Here is a 20,762-nt window from a genome sequence, read left to right as displayed (position 1 = left end):
CCCCAGGGGTTTGAAATTAAAGGATATGGCGAGCGAAGTTAAAAGGGGCTTGAGAACCCTGAATTTGTCTACATGATGTATCCCCATTCTCTAGCCGGTCGTCTCAACGCCCCCTGCTATTCAATCGAAGAAGCGGACACTCTGCCCATTTCCATAGGCAGGGACATGCATCTCACCATCGAGGCAGGGTCTTGTCTGGCGCCTGTGGACTGTCGCTCTGCGGCTGGAAGCGTTCTGCAGCGCACTAGAAAATCGTGGCGAAGTTGGTGTGCGACAGCCGGAAATGAGCCTTCTCAACGTAGTCAAGGCACGGCATGGGGAAGTTACCGATGCGCAGGTTTGGAGCTTGATAGAGCATCAAATTACGCGTGTGGAGGTTAGTTTACCTTTTCCCTTTTTCCTTTTTCATTTTCAATCACCACAGAACTGCCTTTAACTAACATTACCCAATAAAACACCCTAGACATGTGCGAATACCCTCACGATCCGACATATGATCAGACCATTCAACTCTGCCGCCACTCTAAAAGACATCGCTATTCCCATGGCGGATATCTTGACAGAGTTGCAGGTGCAACTGAGCGAATTCAAAGCCTTAAAGGAGCAAATCGATCCGCCTTCCCTGACGAGTCATCAAATTCCACACCCAGCTGTGTCAGTGTTGAAAAGTGCCAACCAGAGTTCATCAGCAGTATCTGATATGATCACCGGTAGTGGTTCCTGTTCTGGTTCAAGTCCTACATGATTTGGTTCTTTTCCTTCTCTTTTCTTGGGGGGGCGGGATTGAAAATGGACCTTAGAAAGGAACATTCACTTATATCATTTGGTTTTGTTTTCATCTATTCGGTTTTTATTTCATTCCCCTTTTTTTCATTTTTCATAGGTCAATGAATTCGCATGGCGTGGGGAGTTTAGCTCCCTCTTTGGGGCTTTATTATATATATCTTTTGTATTAACTCTGTTTTCTAGCGCCTCCTATTTGGCGTCTCCTTGTTTTTTTGTCATTTCTGCAGTTCCTGGTTTCCCCCTTTTCTTCAGGTTTCTCGTCCTTGGAATATCTATGTTATATCAGCGGCGGAATTTATTTAATGGTCGCCTACCTTTGGATATGTTGGATTTGTTCGCTGTTAGGCTTTTTGGTCGAAATCTCTTTCTCTCTTTTGTTGTTCGTTGACTTTTTTGGGCCTTTCTTGGGTTTTTTTTTTTTTTTCACAAGAAATCCATGGATTGCGCTTTGGCTCATATGACTTGATGTCGATCGACCTCTTCAATCAATATTGGGTTCGGCGGTAACGGCACAGATTACTGGTTTGTTTTCCCTTCTTGTTCCTTTTGGATTTTCGGCTGAGAGCCATAGTATTGCTATATCACTTCATTCTTTTTTCTTCAAGAGCATGTTTACCTGATGTTATATTAGTTTTTCTATTGGTCAAATTGATTTTTGTTGCTCGCTTCAAGTTGTCTATCGTCCGCTTTTGGATTATGTGTCCCTTTTGCTATAGTTGTTAGGTTTGGCGTGACCATGCGATGAATGGTATTGTAGTCTACTTCCTTATATGTTAGTTTACTACAGTGCGCTTTTGCATATGTATTTTTTGTAGCTTTTTCATCGCGGCCTTGTCCTGTTCCTAAGGAGTCCCGTTCATGATGTGAATCACGTGATTATAATCGTGCTGGTTTGTTTGGCCTCTCGCCTGTTGCCTCCAGCAGCGAACCTGTATCTCTCAACCTCCCGGATACTATCATAATCTATCCCCATCCACCTGCGCCCACCCAAGATTTTATGCAATTCTGTTCGCCGCTTTCTTTTGAACCCTGGTTGGAGTTGCAGTAGTTGGTTAATCGAGCCTTGTTCACTCCCTTCACACTTCCTGCGGTTGCCCTGGATACCAGTGGCATTGTTGTTCAGGTTAGCCTTTCAAACATTCGACTTTTTTTCCTTCCCTCAGTTCGACACATCAATCAAGCCAGCACACTCATTTTTCCGATGTGATTGAGGCGGATCTTTTTACCTTCTTTTATCCTTCCCCCCCCCCCCCCCCCACCCCCCGCCTTCAAGTTTTACCCTTCGTCGAAGTGGGCAGGCTGAAGCTACGCTATCGCCCTATCATGGCTTCAGATTCGGAAAGCAACAATGAGCTTGCATATCTTAACCCAGATTTCGATCTTACTTCACTAACAATTCCGCGCATCCGCTCTATCCTCGTTCACCATGACGTTTCCTACCCCGCCTCAGCAAAAAAGGCACAACTCATTGAGATCCTGCAAAACGAAGTGCTACCACATGCGAAAAGGTTGCTACGGGAGCGTGACCGAGTGAGGAGGACGAGCAAAGGTATTACCAATATGCCTAGAAATGGCGCATCACTGGGGAGTGAGAATGAAGAGCAAGGGAGAGAATCGATGCCCCCACCATCTACGCCAGCTACGTCACGGAGGGGTAGGTCTCGACCCAGCACGAGGGCATCTACAGCCGAGCTGGATGGAAGTGCTCTTTTACAACGACCACCACCTTCTACTTCTAGGAGGCGAAAAACGACGACAAAACACCCCCGGGCATCCGATACTGAAACCGGGGAAGATATGGGCGTCATTGAAGAAACTCCACGACGATCGACCGCTCGGAAATCGCGAAAGAGCGAAGCATTTCCCACTCCTCGAGCGTCCACCTCAGCGGATATTTTGCCCACACCGATCAAGTACAAGACCGGCGACGATGGTGTTTTCACTGACGACAACCCTTTCCAGAGTGGAAGCTCGCCAGTGGAAGCGGAGCATTATCCTTGCACTCGAACAGTAAGCGTTGAGCGAAAGCGGAGAAGCGGCACGAGATATTCAACGGAGCCTACAGATAGTCATGGTCGCAGACCGAGAAAAACGGAACCTGTCAAAGTGAAGCAAGAAGAGGATGTGGAGGTCCCGTCAAGCTCAACATTTGACATATCTGTTTCTCTTCTGTCAACGCCTAAGGTTGAAGAATCGGATGAATCTGGCACTTTGGAACCTGGAGAAGAATTTACTCCTGAAGAGTTGCCATCGCTGACGGGGCAGCAACCTGCCAAAGGGAGCCCGCGCAGGCAAACGCGGAAAGAGGGAAAGTTCAGTAAACTCGCTCCTTGGGTAGTCATTTTTTCACTCCTAAGTGGATTTGGTGCATGGTTGCGTAAGGAGAAGATTGAGATTGGCTATTGCGGAGTAGGGAAACCTTACTGGTCATTGGCGGATACCAAAGTGCCAGAGTGGGCAGAGGTTTTGCAGCCAAAGTGTGAACCATGCCCTCCGCATGCTTTTTGTTACCCAGAGTTCGAAGTTAGATGCGAACAGGACTTCCTTCTGAAACCGCATCCGTTGGCCCTTGGAGGATTGATTCCCCTGCCGCCATCCTGCGAGCCTGATGGGGAGAAAGTTCGCCGTGTAAAATCGGTTGCCGATAAGGCAATTGATGCGTTGAGAGAGAGAAGATCAAAATGGGAATGCGGCGAACCGGATACAGCAGGCGGAACTGTGGTACCATCCCCGGGGATGACAGCAGCCGAGCTTAAGGAGGAGCTGAACAAGAAAAAGAGGAAGGGGATGAGTGAAGAGGAGTTCGAGGAACTTTGGAGAGCAGCTATGGGTGAAATAACGAGCCGTGAGGAGATTGCCACTTCCACCCAAGGGTAAGGATTCCATTCTATTTTGCTCTTTTTAGGGTCTTTCCGCAAGGGTGCGGGCGTTTCGTGGGTTAGATTTTCGATTGTGTTTAATAAGAGGAGCTACCGCATCTCCATGTCGATATTCCTTTTGTCCTATTTTCGGTTTACTTTCTTCCTTCATTTTCTGTTGCAAAATTACTATCATATCTGACATACATAATTTAACCGGACTAACAGCACCGCTCACGAAAACACAGCCCGTCCGACAGCATCATATACGCATCAACATCACTCTCCCATCTCTCGCTCAGCTGCGCCTTCCGACGACACCTACGCCTCTCTCTCTTCGCGTATCGATTCCCTCTTCTCCTTCTAGCACTTCTGATCGTTGCCGTAGCATATGCACGTTCGACGGTGCTTGCGCGCCGCTCCGACACTGCCCGCATCCCTTCGTTGGTGAACATGACCCTAGACCGCCTCGCCACGCAAGCAGCGTTGCATGCTCGCGGGGAGGCGCTGGAATCGTGGATCTCTATTGGCCAGCTGCGCGACGACGTGCTGCGGGATGAGCTGAAGGGCAGTCGGCGGGAGATGTTGTGGAAGCGGGTGCGAGGCATCGTGGAAGGTAATGCAAATGTTCGCGCATCGGTGAGGGAGGGGCGGGCGGGTGATGTGTCGCGGGTCTGGGAGTGGGTTGGAGGATTGGGGGTGTGGGGTGGGGGAGTGGGGCGAGAGTGCTGGGAAGAAGAGGAGGGAGAGTAGTATTGGTGGTAGGGTACGCTTTTCTTTATCTCCCGAAAAAACGAGCGAAGGTGTTGGTGAAACTTGTCACGGGACAAGTGGTGTAGCGGCCCTTGATGGTGATAGCGGTGGCGGTATTCGAGGGATGAGAAAGTGGGATGAAGGGAGACCTATCTATTGATATTGTGGGCCTTTTTCCTTTGTTATCAAAAATATATATCTTGTATAATTTTCCTTGTCTATAGTTGTCGTATTCGACAATATCTAATCTTGGGGGAAATGGTTATCCCGTCTTTTTTTTTTTTTTTTTTTTTTTTTTTTTTTTTTTTTTTTTTGAAATTGGAAGGGAACAACCTTGTTTTGTTTAGTTCTCTCCCTATCTATCCCTCTTTGCCTTCTTGCCTTTTCATATTCTGGCTCTTCGATTGGATTGACGACCAGCAATTTCCTTTACTTCTTTTTTATTTTTTTTCATTCATGACTGCCATGGGCAGTGGGCTCCAGGGGCATATTTCCTAAATTGATTCATCGACTATTTCATCGTCGGCTACCAGCCATATATCATTTTCAACTCAGTTCAATTTCACTGGTTAGAATTGAATATATGTATAACTACTTAATCTGGATTATGAAATTTGATTCATCGTGAGAATTGACTACATATAAAGAGGCCCTTTTCATCTATCTTTTGTTTATTTACTTCCTTATTATTGAAAACTAGATAGCCTGCCTATCTATCAGCCAAAACTACCTAACCTTACACTTCTTTTGTTTCTTCTATTCAAAATTGTTATGATTGACGACGTAGAACTATATAGTCGGCAGGTTACAAAACCACTCCCTCCTCTCCCTCCTTTTCTTACCTTACCCCTCTCAAAACCTGGCTCCCACTATATGAAGCCCCAACTCGACCAGAGACCAGAAGAAGGGTTATTTAAAACCGCAGTGTGACCATGCGGCCTGCCCTCCTGTGGACCGTTGGCAAACCAGATACTCTGTTGTAAGCTCCATCGATTTAAATATCTAGTAAGGAACTAAGTTAGCTCCAGCAGCTCGGTTAACTAAGCTGCAAACTTAGTTACGTCACTGCAACAAGTGGACCGCTAACTAGTTAACTAACCACGTACGGCTGATAATTTTTATTTATTTATTTTAGTTATTTTATTTAACGAGCTATTTATCTTTCTTTTGATATCTGTCCCAGCGGCTACAGACTTGGAGGCCACAGAATGGGCTGGACTGGGTCCCGCTTGTAGCCCCAGGAAGCTTTTCTGCGGCGCTTGTTGGTCAACGGCAGCCGTGGATAGCCGGCGAGGCTAGTCTCCCTCGGCATTTTGGGCATTGATGGAGCTGGAAGCGAAGGTGGGCATGTACATACTATGTACACACATGTACACAGTACGGAGTACCTCCGGCATACTGGTATCTTCTTTGAAGAGACCGGAGAAAAGGTAGGCCTCAGAGTTAGGGTTTCAGTGTGTTATTCCAGGCATTGCCAGTTGGGGGAATATGAAAGCAGGGAGGGTCCAATGGATCAATCGACTCCGGGCAGTTGATGTGAGAGGGAGGGAGCACATTGCAAAGCGGACTGGACACTGCAATGCACAAAGAAAAGGCCGTTTCCGTTGATTTGTTTTAGGAGGAGAGGATGTATTCTTGAAAATGACATTCTCCATGGTGCAATGAGCACAGAATATGATGAAATGATGTATACCTACCTACCTGCCTACCTACTGTACCTACCTACCTATTACAACTTGCCCAGGTTGCAAGCATTTAGGACGTAACAACTGGCAGATGCGGAAGAAACCCGCGGATTCCCCGCAAAAGAAGGCATAGTTACATTTACATCTCATTGATGGCCGTTACCAGCAGACACAGGACAGGTCTGGTTGCGGTTTCTGCGGGGGTGGGCGTGGATATATACGGGCCAACAGCAACGGCTTAAATCTCGTTAACGCTAAGCAAGAGTAAACTCGCTAACTAACCAGCGACAGTGAACTCGGTCGGATAAGGCTGGTTGACACGCGCGAATTGCATGTTGCATGGGCTTGACATCCATCCATTGCATGCACATGTACTCCGTACTCCGTACATGTACATCTACATCTACATCTACGTCTACATGTACCTGTACCTGTACCTGTACATGATGCAACTTAGCTCGCTCACATCGATGACTCCAAGACCAACTTGCTTATCTGCCATCATCATGTTTCCCTTACCTATATCCCGGATCACGCGCCGGGGGCAGCACTGGGTCCTAAAATGCTAGCCCACTCCCTCGACGCAGCAAGTACGGGTTGCGCGGAGCGGGCCTGTTGTGTTGACAATATGGGTGGCCTTTCGCTTCGCTGGGAGTTGTGGATACCTGGCAAAATTTGGTTAAAGGAGCAACACATCCGCCCCCGGGAAAGGAAAAAGGGTACAAAGCTTATTATTATTATTATTTTTTAAAAGGCAAGATAATATCTTAAATAAATGCTTCTCCCAGTTCTTGGACTGCTTGATTCAGATTTCCAGGGGAGAAGATTGAGACAACTGCTGGCAAACTTGCTTAAACTCCCTATCCTCGGAATCAATCTTTCTAAATCTAAAATCTTATAAGGGCAACAGTGTGGAATTTTCTGATTGTTATTTAAACAGAATTAAAGAGAAGAAAATATATATTAAAATTACAAATTACAATCGAATCACATACCAAATCAACATCTGAACATGGCTCCTGCACCGCAAGAAAGCCTGTTCAGCACTTTGGAAATCCCTCAATATGATGAGGTTTTCGGACTCATGGCTCAATTTGTGGCTGACTCTTCGCCGCAGAAGGTCAGTCTTGGAGCCGGAGTGTACAGAGACAATGAGGCCAAGAGCTGGAGGTTAAACATCGTGAAAAAAGTACGTATCTACGGTTAAGCTACGTCTTCCCTTTCCACGTATTAGAAACCGCAGGCAAGCCGGAAAAAGTGAAAGGTGAAAGGCGAAAAGAGAAAGAAGTGTTTCCGTGAATTGCTGCGAGTGGTGCCGTTAACTTTGGCAAATCTAGGTCGAAAAACAACTGTGTGAAGATCCGACGTTTGACCATGAATATCTTCCTATTGAAGGGTACCAGCCATTCGTGGATGCAGCGAGGGATCTGGTCTTTGGGAACAGCTGCCCCATTGCCAAAGGCCGCATTGCCAGCTTGCAAACGGTTTCGGGAACAGGCGCAAACCATCTCGGTGCTCGTTTCCTCAAAGAACACCTCCCTCGTCTGATCTCACCGTCCTCCTCGTCCGCTACTCCAACCCGAAAAATCTGGCTCTCAGACCCTACCTGGGCCAACCACCATTTGATCTGGGACCTGGTCGCCTCAAGCTCCACCGGAAGCCCCATCAAGACCGTTCTCTACCCTTACTACCACGCCCAGACCCGCTCCTTCGATTTCGATGGCATGATCCGCACACTGGAAGCTAACGCGCAGCGCGGGGATGTCATCCTTCTGCATGCCTGCGCGCACAACCCCACGGGTCTTGACCCCACCAGAGCCCAGTGGGAGGCCATCGCCTCTCTGTGTCAGAGGAAGGGGATATTCCCATTCTTCGACTCTGCGTATCAAGGTTTCGCGTCGGGGGATCTGGATAATGACGCCTGGGCCATGCGAGAGTTTGTCGCGCGTGGGATGGAGATGTGTGTGGCGCAGAGCTTTAGCAAGAACCTGGGCCTCTATGGGCAGCGCGTTGGGGCTTTTCATCTCGTGTGCCACACCGAGGATTCGGCCAGAAGGGCTAGGTTCCAGCTCATTGAGTTGCAAAGGGGGGAGATTTCGGTGCCGCCTGCTTATGGTATGTTTTATTTTCTTTCTTTCTTTTTTTTAAAATTAACGGAATATGGGTGTCCGTATATATCTATATATAATATAATATAACTAACGCGAGAACAAAAAATCAAAAAAAAAAAAAAAATCCTCCAGGTTCAAAAATCGCAGCTGCAGTCCTCAGAGATCCTGCCAACGTTATCGAATGGAAACAAGACCTGTCTATCATGAGCAGCAGGATAAAATCCATGCGACGCGCGCTGTACGATGAGCTACGCCGTCTAGGCACGCCTGGCAACTGGGACCATATCATCAATCAGATCGGCATGTTTTCATACACCGGTCTGACCAAGAAGCAGATCAAGACCCTGAGAGAAAAATATCATATTTATATGCTTGAGTCGGGGAGAGCGTCGATTTCTGGACGTAAGGGGTTTTCTTCCCCCCCCCCCCCCCCCACCCGGCACCCCCCTCCTTTTTATTATTTATTTACTGTTATTTTATTTCTTTTTAGCAAAAGAAATCTTTTCATATCTTTCCCCTTCCCCAAAAATTCGTTAAATTGAAAAACCCTCAGCTAACCACTCTCCAATTATTCCGCAGTGACCACCAATAACGTCAAGTATGTCGCCGGCGCCTTTGACGCGGTGGTAAGAGACATGTCGTACTAAATCGTCGCGCATGCGTCACCAATACTCCAGAACATTACTGGCCCAATTCCAGCCTTCCTTTTGTTTCGGCAGAGACGCAACTTCCAAGCCTGCAACGCTTGTCTCCGAACAGGGATAACATCCGTAATCCCTACCTTATCTCAACGATGGCGTTTTATCGGTTAAGTGCGGCACCGGCCTCATCGGCATCATCGATATCAAACAAACGCCCGTTTGGCTTTGGGGGTGTGGGGGGTTGGCTGACTTCGATCAATTCGATTTATTCATTCATTACGTACTTGGATAACTAACTATATGTAGAATAGTTACTTAGATAGAGAGTAGCCCTCCTACTGGCTCCGCGGTTTGGGGATGGTGTTTGTTTTTCTTTCCTATTCCTCCCCCCTCTTCATTTTTTTTTTTTTTTTTTTTTTTTTTTTTTGATACAATGGCAGATTAATGTCTCCTCTGATATAGCTATATATATATATATATATATAAAACGGCGTGTATACAGAAAGCTTTTTTTTTTTTTTTCATTAATTCTTTTATCCGTTTTTTGGCGGCAAATTGAATTCTGCCTGTTGGTGTTATTTTCTCTGATCTAGTTAGAGAGGTACTGAGTACTTTTGACCGAACTTCTCATTTAGGTCAAGAACAGAGTTCAAGAAAGCAAGTAACCTATCTATATCTTTTACTTGCAATGGATCTGTTGCAGCTAAATGAACAAACCCCCTAATCACCAGTTTTGTTGTTTTTCATATCTTTTTCTAAGGCTATATATATGTATATATGCAGTCAGAGACTATCACGGTCTTCACCTCGCTGGCCTATTCTTATATTCAGCTGCTCTCTAGTCATATTTCCCTATTGTATTGGTAACTTCATCACCACTCTGCTCACACAGTACTAGGCAGTTCCTTGTCACTTGAACTAAATACTAGTCTGTAAGGATCACCAGATCCACCACACCTTACCCTGCAGTGGCAGCTATCAACAGAAGTGAGATAAGAAAGGATACCTCCAATATCTACCAAAATGTGATAATATCCTTTTTGGAGAGGGTGGGCACACCATATGGGGTAGAAGGGATCATGGTGGTGCGAACAATAGGTGGGAGTGTTATGTGAATTTAGAAGTGTAGGGCTCGCTCTGTCTTCGTAAACGAATTGTTTGTGCTCAACTTCCCATTTTCAAGCACGATATCCTCATCAATCCCTCGTTGATCTGCTTGTGAGCGGATGTTCCGCTAACTCTTATTAAGATTTTATACACGGCAACTCTGATAAACCACGATATCCGACCAATTCCACCGTTATCCCAATCGAATATCATAATATACAACCGCATGTGTTTTCGCAAGCAATCTGTCCGCCACAATACTTTAGACAGCTTTAGTACCCATACCTCTTCACCAAGGGTGACTCCGCAAACGGATCCACCGTCGAATCTTCATGCCAATTATACTCCATAACGGTCGCAACCTTCACCGCCAACTCTCTCCCATAGATTTCCTGCACAAACGCCAACATCTCATCCATCCCCGCACTAACACCGGAGGATGTCCAAATATTGCCATCCACAACCCACCGCGCCTGCCGCACCCAGTTCACCTTGGGAGCCTTCGCTACCACGGCATCATATCTGATTTTGTTCGTTGTTGCCTTCTTGCCATCAAGGATGCCTGACTGTGCAGCTACATACGAGCCTGTGCAGACGGTAAGTAGATAACGGACGCGTGGGTATCTCTCGGCCAGGAATTGGACCGTGGGCTTGATGGTTTCGTGTCTCGAGCCAACCCCCCCCGGGACGATGATGACGTCGATGTCCTCTGGCGGAGCGTCGTATGTATGCGTTGGGACCACAGATTGGTAGGAGGTTGAGCTGGTGGAGTAGGTGTTTGGGATCGGTGACTTTGTACTGACAGGGTCCATGGTTGGGCCGATGAGGGATAGCTTTATCTCCTTCTCCAGAGCTACGATGTTGAGGATGTCGAGTGGTCCGAAAGCATCCAAGGCTTGGAAGCCCGGGTAAAGAAGCATGGCATAATGCACGGGAGCTGAGTTTTAAGAAAAGGGGTAAAATATAAGTATGTATATTTGTCAGAGTTCGGTGTGGCTTTTCAAGGGCTAGAGAGCAGTGGTTCCTTTACCTGATTCATTCGCTGCCATGGTGAAGGCTGCAGGGGAAAATCGAGATATTAATGTTGAGATGCCGGGAACTGGAAATGAAACCATGAAGTTCAAAAATTAGACATTCTATTCTACGCGTGGGATATCAAATGGCAAACGATATATAGAATTAGGAACACAGGCAGCAATGAACTCAATACTCACTTGAGGAAGAAGATATAGCGGTTCAATACTGTTCTTAACATTCACGAGGCCAATGCCTACAGATTCAATTCCTGTTTAATTGTGTTGCGAGTTCCCGAGGCTCCTCTGTATGTGGGGATGAGCAGTTGTCCTTGTGTTTTTGGAGATACGAACGCATCCAAAAGTCACTTCCAGGACCAGCTGCTGTCTATTTAAACACCACCAACACGCACGGAAGAGGTGCTCAGCAAGGAATGCCCTTGAAATTGTTCACGCTACATGTCGCCCTGCCATGGCGCGGACTTATAAAACCAAGGTCGGTAAGCATTTTTAGCTCTCCCCGTTGTCGTTCTCCGCCCTGTGACACCCGCACTAGCAAGTCAAGCTTAAATACCTCACCCCGCCCACAACTTAGGTCTCCCTTCAAAGGGCATGGACTCTGCACAGTTAGAATCGAATCCCGGTTTCGACTGCACGAAAATCTGCACTGGTCCCCGTTTGGTAGATATGCAATGCTCGTTGTCTTTTAGGGGGACAAATGAGTAGATTCGAATCAACACCTGATCCGTTAAAAGTGCCAAGTTGGCGGTATTGCAGGCTAGAATTTCATTCCATATGTTGCAGCGATCACCACTGGGGATGATTTTGCCTGCGAATATTATTGCTGCTCTCTCCAGCTTTGGTGACTATCTAGAGCAGCTCGGGGCTGGTTAGTTAGCGCACATGTATATGCTCTCTTCCCTACGAAGTATATATAAGGTCTTCATTTCCATGCCAGGGGATGCTCCAACAGGATAAACGACGGGCCTATTTTTTTTTTTCGGGGACATGAGCTTGAGGGAGAGACGGGAGAGTAGGACTGACTTTGAATACTGGTTAGGAAATACTCGTTGGAAATTGATCCTCCCAAATGCGCATTGAAGCTGTGAGCCCATTGACCGTCAATAAGTGATGGGAAATGGAACGACTTCAACAGAAGCTGAGAGAAAGGCTCATAGTCCTTCGAAATGTTATGTATGACGGCTCCAAATACAATTCAATCAGAAAGATACCTTCATTCCGCACTTCGAGTTTAACCCCATAGTTGCAAGTATCTCCCGACTTCAATGCAAGTTTAACGGGAATGAAAGCGAGGAAGAGAGAAAACTAAGAGCTGTACCTGAGTTCTGGGAGAGGATTAATTGATGCTTTTGCGTGCCGTAAGGTATTCAGTTATTGTCCTTTAATACATAAAAATGTGGACGGATTAAGTTCATTAAGTGATGCTGTACTCTATATATGCAATATCTGTGTGCTATATATAAATAACAATCTCATCGGCAGGAAGCGAGAGAAGTATCCAATCATAAACCCCTTGATTGGGCAGCAGGGGAAGGGTTTCCACTGTCCTGCGAGGATGTGGGCCATTATCTCAAGTACCTCAGTCACCCGCTTTTGAGGATTTGTAGTGATTTGGCTTCACAGGATAGAATCGCATTTCCAGGCTGGCTGCCCCTTCCGTCAAAAAGCTGAATTTTGTAAATAATATCTTCTGATGGTTCCTTTCTGCCAAGTGATGTGTTGGGCCAGGGTAAAAATATTTACAAAAATACCTTATTATGAACAGAATCATTAACCACTGAAAGGCTTGAACGAATTGTTGTTGAGTGGGCTAATCCTCCTTTTACATCGAAGACCCTGGGATTTAGAAGGTGGCGGGCATGCAGTAATATAGTGAATATATTGGCATTTCAAAAAAGGTGAGTCCAGTGCCTTCCTTGTGTTGAGCTTAAGTATCGAGAGGTGGATTTTTTTTTTTTTTTTCGGAGCATTCATGGGTCGAAAAATTTACGGAATATGTGTGTCCGCTTCTGGAAGTTCGTTCAAGTGCTGATTTTTGCCCCATTTCTCATAATCATGAGCGCCGACTTTGAACACTGGCAGAGATTGAATGCATCATTTTTGGGGGCTTCCAAAGACGTTTATACCGGATTTTTGCGTCTGACCAGAGAATAGGAGAAGATAAAAAGAGAAAACAACCTATCCAACAGATATGCAGTGATAGATAGCACAGCTAAATCGGACTCGTTCAAGTAAATTCAACAGGGGGTAAGCCTCTTTCTTGGACAGCATCGCTAATATTATCACGAAGGCTCTGCAGTGCGTTATCCCAGCCCTCTCTCGCTTGTTTACCCTTGATGGTGCTGAACGAACCCACCTCCGGTAAGATTCCAGCTTCATTTGACGGATTCTCTTCCGGGGTCGAAGACTCAATCAACCATGACAGCCACCCAACCACTGCAACTGCCTTCGCAATATCCTTCTCCTCGAGGACCACACGTTTCAAATACTTCGCCAGTGTAGTTACATCCTCATCATATGGGGGCTCAGTCTCAAAAGCTCCGTACCATTCGCCCAAGGCTTTGCGCAGCTCTGGGAGAGATGAGAGTTTCTTAGATGTAAAAGTAGGCTTTTCCGGGCGAGGAGGGAGACTAATCGTTTTTTGCTCTGATATTCGCGCAGCTGGCTTGGGGAAAAGGGATCTTCGGGTCGGGGGAGGTAGGTTGAGGCCGGCTCTTTTTTGGAGACGCGATCGTTTGTGCTCTTCGAGTACTTCCCGACGAATATCGTCCGGCAACGCAGCAAGGAAATCTGAAGAAATACCGTCGGTTTCGATATGAGGAGAGCCAGGGGAGCGCACGTGTTCCTGGACCGTGGTCGGCTCGTTTGAAGGCCGTGTAAAAATGAAACTAGATTGCATGAGGGTACTATTCCCAACGGGTTTGTTACTAGGCCGTCCGCGTCCGCGCCCAGCACGTGTTTTTGTTGGAGTGGTAGCTCTCTTGATAGCTTTTGAGATGGCAGGTTTGTTATGCCGTGGTGTGCCAAGTTGAGATGATTCTGGGTGAGGACTTGATGGTCGCTTATAGTAACCTAGGATTTCCATTCGAACATCTTCAGGTAACTCAGCGAGCATTTCTTGATCTAGCTGTGATTGGGGCGGTAGATGTGCAACTGGAGATGGCATCCCGCTATGTGGAGATCTATCATGACTCCGGGGCTCCTGGATGGGATTCTGAGGAGCAAATTTCGATCGAATATCTATTGGTAACTCTGCAAGCATTTTGGGGTCGGCTTGGGTTGGCATCACAAATTGTGTACCTGTCAGATTCAATGGCTTTTGGGAGGTATCGGCTAAAGCTGGAGCAGACTTGAAGGAATTCGGCAAATAATCGCTAATCGTGTCCTCTTTCCGCGGGGTGCTGATTTCATCAGGATCTATCGGCGTTTCTCGTTGCGGAGGAGGACTTGCAGGTTTGAAACTAATCTGCTTTTGGCTGCGTTCCGATTCATTCGCATTATTCTGCTTAACGGGTTCTAATTTCGTCATTTGAACCCCAAGGCCGCGCAAATCACCTGGAGAGAATTTGAATCCTCTTAAGATTGAAATTGCCTCCCGCCCGATGATATCGCTTGCATTAGTAGCGACCCCTAAATTGACACTTTTATTGAACGTGTCACATTTGCCGTGTCCGAGATGTTTAGCAGGTTCCAAAGGAGCATCTGCCGATCGTTTCATAATCCGCATGGTCAACTGCTTTCCTTTTACGAGGTTCTCAACAAGTCTTCGATGGAGTTCGTCGCATAAACTTTGGACAAATTCTTCAGCTTGCGCTTGGTTGACAAACCGAATACCCCAGCTGATTTCAGCAGATACCGATTTTCGAGGGGGATGGAATCCCACTTCTGTATTGTCGATTCCTCGAGAAAAATCCCATAGCTTGGTCCCAGTCTTTGGCCCTAGACTAGATATCAATTTTTCCTTGCTAAGCTCACGGATATCTTTCACGAAAGTGACGCCAAGTTCTTCGAGTTTCGCACCCAAACTGTGAGCCACACCAGGGAGATCCTTCACGGTAAGGGTTCCTATGAAATCTAAAACTGCGTCCGGCTTGAGTTGAAATTGTCCAGCCGGTTTCGCTTTCCGCAATGCAACCCTGGCCTGCAACACGTTCCCACCAATGCCCACGGAGATATTGCAGCCGGTTTGCTCCTTAACAGAATCGCGCAGTTTTTGTGCAATCTCATCGGCCTTCTCCTGCTCCCGCCATATCGAGCCTTCGGAGATATCCCGGCCACTGGAACCAACAGCGTCTTGACAGAGATTTGTGATATCTACAAGAGCTTCATCAATGCTAACGCTTTGAACAACTGCATCGATTGAAAGTATGACATCATAAAATTTTTCACTAGCCTCCTCGTAAGCAGCGAAATCATAAGGAAGCACTTTCAAGTTCGGGCACATTTGTAGTGCCCCTTTCATCCACATTCCGTTTTTGATACCAAACGAACGTGCCGGGTAGTTACAACTCGCAATCTCGGACCCAGGGCCAGTGCCGTGCGCGATAGCAACTGGCTGATCAACTAGTTCGGGATGCTTTCGTAAAGAAACAGCAGCAAAAAAGCTGTCGAAATCTACATGCAGAATGTATCTCCGAGCCCCAGAAACATGGGTTTTCTTTCCTTTGCGCGATGAGACTTTCTCTTGAGCGGCAGCCTGAAGTTTGGCCTTGAGTTCAGCCTTCCACGTAGAAAGGTGATGAAGACGGGATTCACGATAGAACTGTTGTATGAACTCTGGGTTAACGACACTTGAATTTCGCATATGAGGAGCTGAAAGAAGCTGTGCATTGTACATCTCCGGAGTCATTGAGGAATGGGCGTCATTTCCTTTCTTTTTGTCAGGAATGGCCTCGGGATGCATAACTTGTTCAACCATCCGTGCCTCATCGGGTGACTCGAGAATTGCTGCTTTTGTAGGAGAACCAGAACCAGTGATTTTCTGGTCGGATTCAGGCGCAGAAAATGTAGCTATTGCAGCATCCTGGACTGTCTGGTCTTCGTTTTGTGAGGAAGACCAGGCTTCACCTATGACCCCGTCATATGCCGAGGCAGCGTCCCTAGGGATTTCCATAGGGTCGTCGGCATCTGTAGGTTTGGATTTCATTTGAGATATATACAAACTCGTATTTGTTTGATCGCGGTAGCTTCGATTTTGAGTGTTCGCCTGACTTTGTATCTGGCCATCACCTCCGAACATCAACACTTTCTGGGACTGCCCTTCATCTACTACCCTGAAACTATCCCATGGCAAAAGACGTCCAGCTTTTACGCTTTCAACGACCCATGAAGGCTTCACAATGCGATATTTGCGGAATTCTTCTCGTTTCTTCGGAGTGAGAGCGCTTGCGATTATATGAGTGGCGGACGTTTTCCCGTCCAGATATTGAAGAAACCCTCCTCCATGGCTCACGATCAAGTGATGGAGATCACTCAGAGAAGGTTGTGTGTAACCATTAACGTGTGCTACCACTCCACGGAATATAGGTGGGTTTTGCGGCGATGAGGCACGGATTTCTGTGTCAAGGTTCTGGAGTTTGAGCTTCTTGCGTCTGATATAATCGCCAAAACCCCCGAAGCTTGACGCCTCATATTCTTCTCCATTTTCATTGTCAAATACATCTATAGCAACCGATTAGCGAAAGAAAAAGCAAATGGGTGTAAATAGAACAGGTAGGTATGACTCACGGTTCTCGATTCTCTTGCGCACCACATTAGAGCCTGATTCTAGTCTTGAGCCCATATTGGGGCATATAAGAGAACAACGGCATATCCAGCAACGCTATCGCCAGCATAATGCGCACAGTCAAGGGATGGGACAAGCCCGCGGTTGGAAATCATGAGTTGGGAGGTCGCGTTGCCGCACGTAAGAGGCGGAGCGTGATCACATGATTAGCAATTAATCAGCGACAACCTCCAGATAAGCGCGCGCAATAGATTTGATAAGCGCGTGTCGTCAACGGATCAATCCTCCAAAGTTGTGGCCTAACCTAAAACAAGACTAGCGTATAGTTTGTCATTGGTTAGAAATTTTATGCGGAAACTTCCATAACTTTGCTCCTGTTGATATTTTTTTTTTCTTCAATCTTCCGTTCCTCTCTCCCGCATAGCAACCACCTTCGTTCGAGCTTTTGTCTCGGTTTTCCCTCCGAGGTGTTGCCATAGACATTCCCTCTGGTTTCCGACGTCATTGATTTCCCTTTGCCTCTTCACTAAGTTCAACATGTCTTCAACTCACCCAGTTGCTCTTTATGCTGTGAAGGTGCCGCCAGGCGGTATCATGATACCTGCCGGAGCAGATGCCTCTGCTATGGTATGTCTTGTTTGATCATTAACGTTTATACATATCACCTAAAGCTATTTATGTCTTACTTATCAAATAATATTTACATATCTTATTATTAGTTCCGCGTCACAATGGCTGCTATCGACCCCGATGCTCCACCTGAGTTTGATGCCGAGACGGAGGGCAAGCCACCACGTGCGACATTGAAGATCGTCCGCCCTCCTGCAGGAATGGATCTTGAGGATGATTCGGACGATGATGATTATGAGGATGGTGACGAGGATGAAGACATGGAAGATTCGGAGGACGAGTCAAATGGAGGACCTAGTGACCCTGCCAAGTTGAAGCAAGCTAGACAAGCGGCTGCATTGAAAGATTCTGATGATGACGGCTCAGATGGAGAGGATGTCGACCTCAAAGCCGCTATTTCGAAGTTAATAAAGGGTAAAGATAGGGCTACTGGGGATGATGACAGTGACAGTGACGTTTCTGAGGGACTGGAAATGGAAGAGGTCGTTGTTTGCACCCTTGATCCTACAAAGGTTTGTTCAGAATCCTCTAAAATAGAAATTTTCTTTCCTATCGATGAATTGACCATACAACTATTTCATAGACCTGCCAACAACCCCTTGACTTCGTCGTTGGAGAGCACGAACGCATCTTTTTCAAGGTCACTGGTACCCACTCTGTTTACATTACTGGTAACTATGTCATGCCCACTCATGATCACGAAGATATGGACGATAGTAGTGATGAGGATGACGAATATGACGACTGCGATCTTAGTCCTGATGAAGACGAATTGGATCTGATGGCTGAGGACGAAGAGAGCGATGAGCTGGATGATATAGATGATCCCCGTATCACGGAGATTGACTCTGACGAAGAGGAAGCTGAAAAGGCTGCCGCCAAGAAGAAGGGAAAGAAACGCCCCGCCGAAGATTCCGGAGATGAAGGTGCTAACTTGGACGACCTCATGTCAAAAGCTCTCAAATCGGGATCCCAGCCAACTACTAACGGCGTGACAAAGCTTAGCAAGAAGCAACAGAAGAAGTTGAAGAAAAACAATGGCGAAGCCGTGGAGATCCCGGTAAAGACATCAGAGCCGGCCAAGTCCGACAAAAAAGTTCAATTTGCCAAAAAGCTTGAGCAAGGCCCTACTCCTTCACCTCCTAAGAAGGATGGTGAGAAGAAGGATGGAGAGAAGAAGACACCTGCTACCGGCACCCTCGGCGTCAAGGAGGTCCAAGGAGTCATACTTGATGATAGGAAGCTTGGATCTGGCCGTGTTGCCAAGAAAGGAGATCGGGTATCCATGCGATATATCGGAAAACTTGAAAATGGCAAGGTTTTTGATGGTGTGTCCCCCGTCTTTCCTTCCAACCTCTGGCCTGCAACGGTATTAAATAACAGTTTTTTGAAACATATTACTAACGGTCGACTCACATAGCAAACAAAAAGGGGCCACCATTCTCCTTTAAGCTTGGCAACGGAGAAGTGATCAAAGGCTGGGACATCGGTATCCCCGGCATGTCAGTTGGAGGGGAACGAAGAGTGACAATTCCATCACATCTTGCTTACGGCAAACAATCTCTCCCAGGAATCCCCGCTAACTCGAAACTGATTTTCGATGTCAAACTTCTAGACATTAAATAGAGGAAGAGAAAGAGGTGGTGGTCCTCCCTTTTCTTGAAAATTTTTAGGTTCATTTGTCTTCTCCAAAAGGTTCCTGTTCATCATTCGGCCAACTTATTGTTTTCGACCAGGCCATATTTGTTATATCTGTCCATTTTCTCTCTCGACCTCCTTTACCCCTTGATTTTTTCTTTTCTTTTTCTTCGGTTGCTTTTTTATTCTTCTCTTTGAGTTATTTAATGTTCTGATAGTCCATTTCCCTCTGGCCTCTTGGGTCAAAGCATCTTAGATAACTTGTACATTGCGCTGGGCATTTATCAGAGATGATGATATCATAACGGAGTTGGCAAAGGAGCTGGTTATACTGCTTCCGAAATACTGAATTTCTCTCTATCCTTTGAATTTCGCAACTGGAATCTTAAATTAGTTCATTTGTGCCTTCATATCGCGCTGGAGGGAGTGAGTACTTCGTACATGGTTATGTTCATTGCGCTGCCTTATAGATCTCTAGTTTAATAATGGCACCTGAGGTCTAGTAAATTCTCTTGCATTTTTACCATATTATATGTTGACAGGACTGCTCTAGATGTGCATCTCTCGTCTCTCTCGTTCAGGGGCTCTTCACACGTGACGACTCCATCTGTTAGGGGGTACTACTATTATGTAGGCCACTAGGGCAAAAGAGCTCTATCACCACCAGCGCCGTGGTGGTATAGAGGGTACGAATCACCCAATCCACGGCTCCAAGCTCCAAAGCTCTTACTAAACATTACTGTTTCCTTTCGTACTTGGGTCCTACAATAGACATCTCGGTATATTTCCTAGTGCTACTCGAGAGCATGATGTTTGTTATTAAGTTTGTAAACCCTCCTCCGGTTAGTTAAAATGGCGTCCTCGAACAAATGGGAAATCCTGAAATTGCCGCCATGCCTTCTGAACGGTCAGAGACATCCTGGATTTTTCTTCGGCCCAATCCAATCCGATCGATTCGGCTAATTTCTAGAGCGGACTAAGTAAAATTCCGGCTACGGATGGCCGCCGATACTAGTATTCTTCGCGATGTCACTCTTGCTTTCAACATCAACGGAGAAATCCAATGGAGAGTGGCAAAGATGTACAGCGTTCAATATTGAACGCTGGGGGATGACACGCGAAGAGGACAGGGGATAGCATCATGATATGGTGCTGAGAGAGCTACGATGAATTGTCAGGAACGAGGAGAAACTTCCTCCTGATAGATGAATCATGGGGCTGATACTCGGTTGAGCCTACTACGACCAGCAATAGTTTAACTACTACCACTAGCCTTTTTTTTTTTTTCTAAGAAAGGTCTAAGAGTACGATTGCCTCCATCAGAAATGTAACAAGCGAAATTGGTTTTTACAGCTGGGCCGTGTTATTTATAACAATGGATGGATGCCCTTATCAGAGTCAATCGAGCCGTCTGCTTGCACGTTTATATGGCCACGATGAGATAGCAGTGATGCTCCTTCCGGCCATTTCCTCTACATGTCTCGGCCCTGCTTTCCCTAGATGCCCTGGATACCTCGGGACACGCTTCTGGAAACTGCCGGAGATATCTAGGTATCATCGGCTGCAACTGCTCGCCATGAGCCCGGTCTCTCTTCCCCTGTTAACGGCCAAAATATATCCCACGAGCGCGTCCATTTTCTGATTTGATACATCGAACTGCAGCTGGCTTCGCTTCGCTTGTCTGCATTTCGCTAATACTTCACACGATTGACATCCTTATTGCTTTTTGACAGAACTATAGTTGTTATTACGCATACTCGTCTTTTTATTATTCCATACGAATGTGGAGGTATT

At 46.5% G+C, this 20,762-nt stretch overlaps 7 protein-coding genes across 7 annotated transcripts in view; 4 read left to right on the top strand and 3 right to left on the bottom strand.

Moving 5' to 3' along the window:
- Positions 1–745, top strand: part of HCAG_03754 (hypothetical protein) — a gene marked incomplete at both ends in the record, with an annotated part of 3,778 nt that extends 3,033 nt beyond the window's left edge. The window contains 2 exons of the mRNA XM_001541606.1: positions 158–376; positions 464–745. Of these exons, the coding sequence (XP_001541656.1) occupies positions 158–376; positions 464–745 (501 nt within the window). The remainder of the gene's footprint in view (positions 1–157; positions 377–463) is intronic.
- A 1,364-nt stretch (positions 746–2,109) lies between these two features.
- HCAG_03753 (predicted protein) lies at positions 2,110–4,397 on the top strand (the record flags this gene model as incomplete). Its single annotated transcript, XM_001541605.1, has 2 exons — positions 2,110–3,659; positions 3,893–4,397. 2 exons carry the CDS (start codon positions 2,110–2,112, stop codon positions 4,395–4,397), a joined length of 2,055 nt encoding a protein of 684 aa, XP_001541655.1.
- A 1,186-nt stretch (positions 4,398–5,583) lies between these two features.
- HCAG_03752 (predicted protein) lies at positions 5,584–6,416 on the bottom strand (the record flags this gene model as incomplete). The annotated part of the gene is made up of 2 exons (XM_001541604.1): positions 5,584–5,726; positions 6,365–6,416. 2 exons carry the CDS (start codon positions 6,414–6,416, stop codon positions 5,584–5,586), a joined length of 195 nt encoding a protein of 64 aa, XP_001541654.1.
- Positions 6,417–7,094: 678 nt separating this feature from the next.
- HCAG_03751 (hypothetical protein) lies at positions 7,095–9,499 on the top strand (the record flags this gene model as incomplete). The annotated part of the gene is made up of 6 exons (XM_001541603.1): positions 7,095–7,271; positions 7,420–8,197; positions 8,326–8,595; positions 8,773–8,819; positions 9,154–9,183; positions 9,470–9,499. The coding sequence occupies 6 exons, from the start codon at positions 7,095–7,097 to the stop codon at positions 9,497–9,499; spliced, it is 1,332 nt and encodes a 443-aa protein (XP_001541653.1).
- Positions 9,500–10,134: 635 nt separating this feature from the next.
- HCAG_03750 (conserved hypothetical protein) lies at positions 10,135–10,990 on the bottom strand (the record flags this gene model as incomplete). Its single annotated transcript, XM_001541602.1, has 3 exons — positions 10,135–10,186; positions 10,227–10,878; positions 10,972–10,990. 3 exons carry the CDS (start codon positions 10,988–10,990, stop codon positions 10,135–10,137), a joined length of 723 nt encoding a protein of 240 aa, XP_001541652.1.
- Positions 10,991–13,202: 2,212 nt separating this feature from the next.
- Positions 13,203–16,757, bottom strand: HCAG_03749 (hypothetical protein; the record flags this gene model as incomplete). Its single annotated transcript, XM_001541601.1, has 2 exons — positions 13,203–16,636; positions 16,703–16,757. 2 exons carry the CDS (start codon positions 16,755–16,757, stop codon positions 13,203–13,205), a joined length of 3,489 nt encoding a protein of 1,162 aa, XP_001541651.1.
- A 480-nt stretch (positions 16,758–17,237) lies between these two features.
- Positions 17,238–18,952, top strand: HCAG_03748 (FK506-binding protein 1; the record flags this gene model as incomplete). Its single annotated transcript, XM_001541600.1, has 5 exons — positions 17,238–17,327; positions 17,420–17,842; positions 17,914–18,658; positions 18,751–18,832; positions 18,946–18,952. The coding sequence occupies 5 exons, from the start codon at positions 17,238–17,240 to the stop codon at positions 18,950–18,952; spliced, it is 1,347 nt and encodes a 448-aa protein (XP_001541650.1).
- Positions 18,953–20,762: the final 1,810 nt, after the last annotated feature.

The sequence above is a fragment of the Histoplasma capsulatum genome, genomic scaffold (genome assembly GCF_000149585.1).
Source record: "Histoplasma capsulatum NAm1 scaffold_3 genomic scaffold, whole genome shotgun sequence".
NCBI classification, from domain to species: Eukaryota; Fungi; Ascomycota; class Eurotiomycetes; order Onygenales; family Ajellomycetaceae; genus Histoplasma; species Histoplasma mississippiense.
Note: the sequence above shows the minus strand (reverse complement) of the source record. Positions and strands in the feature narration are given on the sequence as shown.